Consider the following 10,838-nt stretch of genomic DNA (forward strand, 5'->3'; position numbering starts at 1 on the left):
TTGGTAATCCACATTATGGATTAAACCTTCTGAATGTGCTTAGGGTCTTCAATTTGGACCCATTTGGGCTCGGATCGGGTTGAATTTGGTGTCTTTAGGTTCATATTTTCGAGACGCTCAGTTCGACTATAAGTTTACTGAAATCGGGGTTCAGATGGCCCCATATTTAATTTTTGAAGTTTTCAACTTGATTTTTATCTCGAGATTCATGTTCCGATCAAGATAATTTTTTGATGACATATCAAAAATGATACACCGAACCATCTCATAATTTTATAACTCGACACTTTAAACTATTATTACATTTAAAATGCATAGTACTATACCATTAAATAAATAAATAATGTTTAATGAATATTTATTAACATTTTAAGAATGAATATATGTTTTTTTTTTTTTTTTATGATTGAGATCATTCTCAAGTGATTGTTATTCTATTTTGTAATTGTTTGCCTTTACATTATTGATGGCCTTAAGTCTAAGCATCTAATCTTGTGAAACATTAGTTTATATTGCAAAGCTTAAAGTTTCACATCACACACTTCTACAGTCATCTTGATAATTTCAGAAACCCAAATCCATAAATCATATTCATAGATGTTAAACTTCCCTAATAATCACAAAGTTTAAGCCCGCAGGTAGTCTTCATTGAACCTGCAGGTTCAACAGACTATTTTTTGAGTTGGATCCAACCATTTCACAACATTTTTTGGAAGGAAAGAGTACATTTTGTGTTGTTTTCAAAATATTTTTAGATGCATAAGAGGCATGTCTATATCAGACATGTTAGGCATGATCGATGGAACAGATTAATCTTGTTATCATACATTGAGCAATGAAAATGTCTTTGAATCACATTTCACAGAGCGATGAAAATGTCTTTACAGACATATATGTTTCCCCAGGGGGCACCCAAGCTTATGAAAGGTACAGTAAGGAATAAAGAGCATAAGTTCAAGAAAGAAATACAGCAAGTTTAGCAAAGAAATTACCTTCGGAGTCCTTTGTGAATCTGCAAGGCCAAGGCTAATTCGAATCTGTTCGATCCTAGCACGTTTCTCTTTCCTGCGAATATTCTTTTTCTCACCCCTTATAATGGAAACCGCATTTCCCAGATCTATAGCCTTTTCGGTATGATCCACAGATTTTGCAATCATACAGGAAAAATAAATAAATGATAGAAACTCAAAGCAGCAAATGAGGAAAAGGCGCAGTAAATCAAAGGTAATTTAATAAACTAAATATGCTGGACAAGAAAACTTGAAGCCCAGAAGAGATGCTGAACTTCTGATATTGTTTTTGTTCTTTTAACTTTTTGGCAGGTTAAATGTGTCTTAATAAAAATTGTTCAAATTTAAAAATAAAAAAAAAACCAAAACTTTATTAATATCATAAAAAGACCTATTCAAAGTTAATTCTTGAACTATTTGATGATGGCTAAACATTAGATGAAATAACAAGGCTAAATATCAGTACAACAATACAAAACAGATATTTGGAGATGCATCAACTGCATTGCTGCCAGGGTAGATGATCTGTTCCAGTTCACACAACTCTCTTCAGTAAATTTTCTCTCCATTTTTTACTATACATTGGCAGTGACCATGTTTATTTTTTTAATTTAATCGAACAAGTCAATTCTTTTAGAAGACAACAAGTTTGCCCCAAGAATCAACTTGAAATTTGCTGAAAGAGAAGAAAGAGGTAATACGAGTGACAAATCTGAATATACATGCTAGGCAATGGTAATCTAGAGAGTTTGAAGTAATCAAGAAAATATTCCATGGTTTTATACCTTAATAGTACGCACAGCTTTTTTGGCCGGTTATTAGAAGGAAACCCCGTAAAGTTTGTAGCATATTTTGGGTCAATCGGTATACTCGCTTGGTGACCTCTCCATTAGCTGAACACCCACACGCAATGTTTAAAGTAATTTAATGTCAATAGTTTGAACTATATCATTTATCCCTACTCTTCTGATAAGAAGTACTTGTATCACAAGTAATCCCTAGCCCAAATCAGTAAAAATCCACAGCAAAACTGCTGTCCACAGCGATAAAAACAGCAAGAAATAGGGAGAAACTGAGAGAAAACACAAATAGAGACTTGTATTTCACAAGAAGCAAAGCAAAATAACCAAGATATAATTGTTCTTCGATCCGAGAGGAAGAACGTACTCTTCACGATCTCCGGCGATGCCAAGAGCCCAAAACAAAACCTAGATCTCAAATTACAAATTCAAATTCAAGATGAAAACTCAACTCCCACCATAACTCCTAATTAAAAGCAAAGGAAAAAAGCAAATATCCTAAAACAGCCCCTCATTCAAAAAATTTCCTCCCACAATTGATTTAACCCCAACTGGGGCCCACAGGGCTTCCGCCCTCCCCCCCTTGCCATTTCCGCCCAGCAACCAGGCCCCGCATGGCATACACTTGGACTGGTCCTGGTTGGACCGGTCTAGCCGGCCCCTCCTGGGCCGGCGTAACATTACTCCCCTCCCAAAAACTCACCTTGTTCTCAAGGTGAAAGGAAGGGAATTGCTCTTTCACTCTTACAAATGGCTCCTAGGTCGCCACAAAATTAGGGAGGTCCTTCCATTGAATCAACACTTCCTTGTTTCCTCCTTGATCTGATCTTACCCCCATAAGCTCCAGGGGTTCTAACATCACTTCCCAATCCTCCGTATTGCTGGTAACTCGGCGCTAACTGCATGCTCCCCCAAAGCTCTCCTCAGCTGTGACACATGGAACACTGGATGTATAGTAGCGAAGGGGGTAGCTTCAGACGATACGCTACTGCTCCAATCTTCCCCAAGATCTCGTAAGGACCAAAATATCTTGGGGCCAGTTTCTCGTTCCTCCTGCTAGCCACTGATTTCTGCCTGTAGGGCCTTAGCTTCAAGAACACTTTCTCCCCCACCTCATATTGTATGTCTCTTCTGTGCGTATCCGCTCGCTTCTTCATTATTTGTTGTGCCATCTCCAGATGTTTCTTTAACTCTTACAGCACCCTGTCCCTCTCCTCTAAGTAATGTTAGACTGAAGAAACAGGTGTGTTACTCTTCCCATAATGTACTAAGTGTGGGGGGTCTCTTCCATAGAGCACCTTGAAAGGAGTCATCTGGGATGCCGAATGGTACGAAGTGTTATATCAGTACTTCGCCCAAGGTAACCATTTAGCCCACTTCTGTGGTGTTTCCGAAGCAAAACACCTCAAATATGTCTCCAAGCTCCGGTTAACCACTTCTGTCTGCCCGTCTGTCTGTGGGTGTTATGCGGTGCTCCTCTTGACAATTGTGCCCTGCATTCTGAAAAGCTCTCTCCAAAGCTGGCTGAGGAAAACCTTGTCTTTATCCGACACAATTGATTCTGGAATCCCGTGTAATCGAACCACTTCCCTGATAAATGCTGCCGCCACTGATACTGCGGTGTAGGGGTGTCGTAGGAGGATGAAATGTGCATACTTACTGAGTCGATCCACCACGACTAAGATGACGGTGAATCCTTCTGAGCGGGGAAGGCCGTCGATGAAGTCCATAGACACTTCCTCCCACACTCTGTTCGGAAGTGCTAATGGATGGAGTAATCCTCCTGGTGCCATTGCCATATACTTATTCCGTTGGCACACCTCACATTTTGCCACCATCTCCTCAGCATCCTTAAACATCCCTTTCCAGTATAGCTCCGATGCCAATCTCCTATATGTCTTATGTACTCCTGAATGACCCCCAACTGCACTGCCGTGGAATTCCTGCAAGAGGTGAGGAATATATACTGATGTTCGTGGCATCACAAACCTTCCTTGGTATAGAAGCCTCTCTCCCTCCAGGTAGTACCCTGAGTGGCTGCTACTGTCCTTCTTTAATCCTTCCCTGATCTTCTTCAGCTCTTCTTTCTGCATGCTCTCTTCCTTGATGGCCCCCCAATCAACCATCATGGGTACTGAAACTGTTACCTCATGAAGTTCCCCCATACACCTAGATAAGGCGTCAGCTGCCTTATTTTCCACCCCAGGCCGATACTGGATCTCAAAATCATATCCTAGCAGCTTTGACAACCACCTTTGATGCTCCTCAGTCACCATCCTTTTCTCCAACAGGTATTTTAGACTCCTCTGATCTGTACGAACAATGAAATGCCGGCCTAAAAGATAGGGGCGCCACTTTTGAATGGCCAAGACTATGGCCATCAGCTCTCTCTCGTACACAGATTTCAATCTAGCTCTGGTTGATAACACCTGACTGAAATATGCTATGGGCCTGTGATTTTGCATCGGCATTGCTCCTAAACCATACCCTGATGCATCGGTCTCCACTATGGTCTGATGGAAATCTGGGAGGGCTAGAACTGGTACCGTGGTCATAGCTATCTTCAACCTTTCGAAGGCCTGGGTCGCTACATCCCCCCAGGAGAAGTTGTCTTTCTTCAACTGCTCCGTCAACGGCCAAGTGATGGAACTGTACCCCTTCACAAACCTCCGATAGTATCCCGTCAGTCCCAAAAAACCCCTCAACTCCCTGATGTTTTTGGGCATGGGCCATTTCTGCATTGCTTCAATCTTTGACTGGTCAGCTGCCACTCCCTCTTGAGACACAATATATCCCAAATATTCCACTCTCGACTGGGCAAAACTGCATTTCTTTAAGTTAGCTTTCAGCTGATGTGTCTGTAGGATCCTCAAAACCTCCTCTAGATGCTTCAAATGTTCCTCCTCGGTCTGGCTGTACACCAAAATATCATCAAAGAAGACTAGCACAAACTTCCTCAAGTGCTGCCTGAAAACCCTGTTCATCAAGGACTGAAAGGTAGCGAGGGCGTTAGTGAGCCCAAATGGCATCACGAAGAACTCATAGTGCCCCTCATGTGTTCTGAATGCTGTCTTCTGAATGTCCCCTTCCTTCATTCTGATTTGATGGTAGCTCGATTTCAGGTCCATCTTTGAAAACACAACTGCTCCATGCAGCTCATCTAGTAGCTCATCGATCACAGGAATGGGAAATTTGTCCGGTACTGTCTCCTTGTTCAGGGCTCTGTAGTCCACGCAAAACCTCCAGCTTCCATCCTTCTTTTTGACCAGTAAGACTGGACTGGAGAAAGGACTCACACTGGGTCTGACAATCCCTGCTTCCAGCATCTCCTTGATCAGCTTCTCAATTTCATCCTTCTGAATCTGAGGTAATTGTACGGTCGAACACTGATCGGTGACACTCCCTCTTTCAGAAGAATGGCATGCTCCTGCTCTCTAGGTGGTGGCAATCCCTGGGGTGGCTGAAACACCTCTCTGTATTGTTGTATGAGCAGTTGCACCATCGGTGGAATGTCTCCTTCTTCCCCCACACTAACCCTCTCCAAGCGTTGCAGCTCCACTAAGTATCCCCCTCCCACCTCCTGTATGGATCTGATCATGGATTTGAGGGATACTCCTACCCTGGATAGCCCCGAATCGCCTTGGATCGTCATCCTCTGTCCCTCCACCATTAGTTCCATCCTCAGAGCACTCCAATTGACTTTGGTCTCTCCCAAAGTCTGCAGCCATTTCATTCCAAGGATGACATCCGTACACCCCAATTCTAGGGGAAGGAAGTCTTCCTTTACATGAATCCCCTGAATCTTCAATACTACTCCTCGTCCCATCTCTACCTTCCCGGTGCCCATCATTACCCCGTAACCTCCTGTATCCACCAGCTCCACCCCCATTACATCAACAATTTGGGTGGAGATGAAATTGTGAGTTGCCCCACTATCTATCAACACCACAACCTCCCGGTCAGAGATCTCTCCTTTCACCTTCATAGTGTGACTCGAAGTGAATCCCACTACTGAGTTCAGAGAGACTTCTGCTACGTCCAGGTGCAGCTTCTCCTCCTCTCCTCGGGGTCACTCCCACCTCCCTCTTCGTCTTCCTCGTCTTCACAAACGAGGAGAACCTGAAGAGATCGGTCCTTGCACCTGTGCCCCGGCATGTACTTCTCATCACACCTGAAGCACACCCCTTTGCCCTTTTCTCTTGCAGCTCCTTCTCAGTCAGCTTTTTGAATTGCCCACCATTGCCGCCTCCTATCCTCTCCTTGGTGCCTCTCGTGATGCAGCTCCTTTTGGAGCTAGGAAGGTAGTCGTCATCCTATAGGATCCCCCAGAGTTGCTGCTACGAGCCCCTTTCTCCAAATACCTCTGATCCTCCACCAACTATGCCAACTCCATGGCTTCCCCCAAATCATGAGGTCTCATCACCCTGACAGCCGCCCTGATCTCCGGTTTAAGACCCTTCATGAAGTTCCCCTCCAACACGGTCTCAGAGAGACGATCCAGCCTGCTCGCGAGGTACTCAAACCTATCGCGGTACTCGGTGACCGTCCCCTCCTGTGTCAGGGCAAAGAACTGTTCGTAGAAGTCTCCTCCCCTACTGGTTCGGAAACGCTCTAGTAGACAGTCCTTGAACTCCCTCTAGCTTCGAATGGGCCGCCTCATGTCCCGCCACTGGTACCAAGCTAATGTTTTCCCTTCCAAACACGGTCCTACCACTGTCAATTTCTCCTCCTCGGTCAACCCATTGACCGCAAAGTATCGCTCCACCTTGTAGATCCAGTCATGTGCGTCCTCGCCCTCAAAGATGGGCATCTTCAATTTCCTCACCCTCAGATCTCCCCAGTTTCCTCTTACTGCTCCATAACCTCCCATTCCCCGAGGAGGAAAAGCTCCCCAATGGTCACAAACTTCTCTCCGCCGATCATACCCCTACCCTTCCTCATACTCTTCCCTTCTCCTCTCCTCCTCAGCACCTCGACGGTAGAACTCCTCCCTTCTCCCAAAAAATTCAGCACCCCTTCTCTCATAGCCCATGCTCATCTCCTCTCTAGAAAGTGGTTCTAGCGGAGGCATTCCGTCATTCCCATCAAGGATCTCCACTTCGGTAGTCTCCCTCCCCCTCAATGGGTTCGGGTTCCCGTTTCTCCCATTGTCGCCAGTGGCCTCCCTTGCTTCTTTTGTCGTCGGGTTTGGTTTGCTCTCTAATATCTTCTTCATCATTTCTTCTAATGCCGTGAACCTCCCATCCATCTTTTCATGGATGGACGCAAATTGATTTTGAAACTCAACGATTCTCTCTTCCAAATCGGTCTTCGGTTGGCCGATTTCACCCTCCAGAACTTCTACTTTTCTTCCGGCCATCTTCTCTTTCACGGCAACCGAAAATTTTCCTTACGGAAGAGGGTTTCTTGCTGAAATTTCTGAATTTTTAGCCGCTGATGGTCCCAAGATGATGCTCTGATAACAATTTGATAGGAAATACTTGTATCACAAGTAATCCTACCCCAAATCAGTAAAAATCCACATCAAAACTGCTGTCCACGGCGATAAAAACAGCAAGAAATAGGGAGAAACTGAGAGAAAACACAAGTAGAGACTTGTATTTCACTAGGAGCAAAGCAAAATAACCAAGATACAATTGTTCTTTGATCCGAGAGGAAGAACGTACTCTCCACGATCTCTGGCGATGCCAAGAGCCCAAAACAAAACCTAGATCTCAAATTACAAATTCAAATTCATAATGAAAACTCAACTCCCACCATAAGTCCTAATTAAAAGCAAAGGAAAAAAGCAAATATCCTAAAACAGCCCCTCATTAAAAAATTTTCCCCCCACAATTGATTTAACCCCAACTGGGGCCCACAGGGCTTCCGCCCCCCCCTGGCATACACTTGGACCGGTCCAGCCGGCCCCTCCTAGGCCGGCGTAACATCTTCCCTATATCTGGGCAAGGATGAGTCTTGTTTGACCCGAAGTTAAAAAGTAGAGTTTTATTTATTTATTTGTCCATTACATCTTCATTGCAGGAAGAGAGAAAAGTAAACCTTAATATTGAAAAGCTACGATTACTCGAGATTTGTCCAAGCACTTCAAAAGAAATGAAGATCATTTCAACAAAGTAGATTACTTGAGATTTCTATGAAGTTGTAAGAAATATATGATTCTAACGAAAGTTGAAGATTTTTTAATTTCCACGATGAGTTTCTCTGCATGTTTGAATCTACCTCCAATATTTTGTCAACTAAAAATTGAAACTTCTAGTGTTGCCATATATTCAGTTCCTCCACTTATTTTTGTTTTACACATTATTTTAAGATATAGTTAACAAGTTCATGATTTAAATGCATGTTTTAATATGGTTGAATACTTATTCCCGCCTATGTAAAGGTTACTTGTTACAACCCTTCCATCCCTTGTGTTCCAACAACAATGAAATTATTTTGAATATTCTGCACATATGATATAATGAAGGCGGATGTGTGATGAGAGAAATTGTTAGGTGTGGAAACACCCCACTGCTTACATGCATGCATGCATTGACAATTTCTCTCATCACACATCTCACTACATGTCTGCTTATATGCATGTATGCATTGGCATGTATTCTTACAAACATAGATATACATCTTGATCGAATATCAAGCTAGTGATGCAAGCAAACTAGATTGAAGAAACCAGATAAGGAGAACGATGGGAAACACTATAAGCAAACTCGATTCAAATAGTAGCAATCATCTATAAGCACAAAACCGATGGAAAAACTAGAAGAGAGATCAAAAGAAAAAGAAATTTAAAACGTCGCTATCCTCATAACATCCGACAGAACGGTTTCCTCACATGCATCGAAATGTAGGTTAAGTAAAGTATGTGCTTAGGTCTAGCAAACTGTTGACCCGTAATGTTAAAACAAAAAGAAAAAAAAATCAGTACCTATTCAGCGACATTCCTCGCACGTTGGCGCCGCCCTCTCTCTCCCACGATCTCGTAATCAGATGTCTTCCATTCCTCGCACGTCGTTGAAGTGACTTTCACGATCTTTGCACGACTTGTGTCGTTAAAATGAGGGAGAAAGGGGCACTCGCGGGACACTACTTCCTTCCCTCTCTCACGACCAAACTCCCGCACACAGAGCTCCTTCTCCGACTTCTTGTCCGATCAGAAGTTACGACATTTTGAATCGGAAGCAAGATCGGGAGCTCGCCTGTGAAGGTAACTCTCTCCCCGTCGAGCACTCCTCCGGCTCCTTCTGGCTGTTCGACCCCGCTCCATTACCGACGTTTCCTTCGAGTCGAATTGGAAGTTACGACATTTTGATCGGGTGCAAGAACAGAGCTCGCCGCCTGAGAAGGTAACTTTCTCCCGTTCGGCATCTTCTTCGGCCGAATCCCGTAATCCGCCGAACCGAGAGATTGGGGAGGGAGAGGTATAATTTATTTTAATTGTAATTACTTTAATTAATTTTAATTAATTACAGTTGTTTATTTTTAATTACCACAGTCAGTACACCTGTGTACAAATGCAACCCGATGTTACAAAAAAGAACACCCTTGTGGAAGGAAGAGAATATTTGAACAAATTAAAAACGAAAACTTCTTTGTATCCCAAACCTCATTCTTAGTCTATTACTTAAGAAGAAAATTAGTTCTGGTGCCCAACACAACCGGAAATAACAAGCCCACTACGCACGAAGAGCCTAAAAGGATTCTCCCCAAATCAGTATCACGACTCCAAGTTCAGGAAAACCTCCCCCGGTATTGAGAAAGGGGGAGTTCAATAATCAAAGACAGCAGCCACCTGGATCTGCAACATATACACGCAGACAGACAAGCGCGTCTACAACATTCATATTCGCGCCTTCAAGGGCTAAAATCAAAGAAAATCATGAACAAAAGCACAAAAGTCCTATGAAAACCCGATCCCTATCATAAGTGAAGGTCGACAGTTCAATCAAATGGAAATGACCACCAACACCCCGATATGGCCGTGTTGATGCTTAATCTCAACCAGAGGATCCACGAATAATTTCAAAAATAACCCTCAGAAACCTATACAATAATTCAAATTAAATTTTATCAAGTGACCTCAAGTCACCTCCATTGATAGACCGGTGTAATGTGCAGATCTCAACCGGAAGGGGTAACCCACAGAATATTTCAGATCTCACTCAAGTGTCTATCAATACCCAAATTCAAGATATTTAAATTCGAAAATCAAACCATCAATCACTCCAAGCAAAATTCATCCACACCGCTCCGCAACAGTCTGCCAAGGGTTGTACAAAATTCAAATTAACTCTACTCACAAAGAGCCAAATGCTGAGTCGAAAAATGATCACTAGGATCCATTCACAAACAACTCTGCCAAGTTAAAAGGACGTTGGTACGTGTTCCCTAACCACGCGGTATCTGCTCGCCAAAATGGCACGCGGATAAACGGTATACGAAATGACCCGGGGCCCTCTGAACCGAGTGTTTTTTGCCGCCAAATGAACCACAGATAGCGGTATTGGCCAAAGCCATACTCCTTATTGGCATCTAATCCTTGAGATATGATATTCAATAGGAAATGACGATAGGAGCACATAGCCCTCTGTCAGTAAGGTGGATTCCCAAATCTTGTCCCCTATAGCGAACACATCCCTCCCAGGTCTACAAGGTCCCTTGGACGAAGCAAACCCAGCTCCGACAAGGATCCTTCTGTCAGGTTGGTATCGACTACCTCCTCTGACTAAGTAGACCAGGGACCACGATCGCCAACCGGGACGACGGAACCATGGGATTCTTGATCGAGGCTCATCATCCATCCCAGCCCACCATCCGCTTTAATAGCAAATGTGCATCCAATTTCTAATTTTTAAATATCTAAGTATTCCAACCCAAAATCCAAAACCCAATTCTTCAATTCCCAGATATCCAAACTTTCAAATTCTCAAATCCAAATCCAGTTTTCAAATCCATACTCATTGCCGCTACTATATGCCAGATACACGTATTTATATACGATCTGATTAACGACTAGCTTAATCCAAAG

At 43.3% G+C, this 10,838-nt stretch overlaps 1 protein-coding gene across 2 annotated transcripts in view; it reads right to left on the reverse strand.

Annotated features, from left to right (window-relative positions):
• LOC110105765 (kelch domain-containing protein 4) overlaps positions 1–10,838 on the reverse strand; it is a 59,673-nt gene that overhangs the window by 3,587 nt on the left and 45,248 nt on the right. For both annotated transcript variants that reach the window (XM_020835391.2, XM_020835393.2), the window contains exon 17: positions 993–1,124. In XM_020835391.2, the coding sequence (XP_020691050.1) occupies positions 993–1,124 (132 nt within the window). The remainder of the gene's footprint in view (positions 1–992; positions 1,125–10,838) is intronic.

This window comes from Dendrobium catenatum, unplaced genomic scaffold, assembly GCF_001605985.2.
Source record: "Dendrobium catenatum unplaced genomic scaffold, ASM160598v2 fragScaff_scaffold_1342, whole genome shotgun sequence".
NCBI lineage: Eukaryota > Viridiplantae > Streptophyta > Magnoliopsida > Asparagales > Orchidaceae > Dendrobium > Dendrobium catenatum.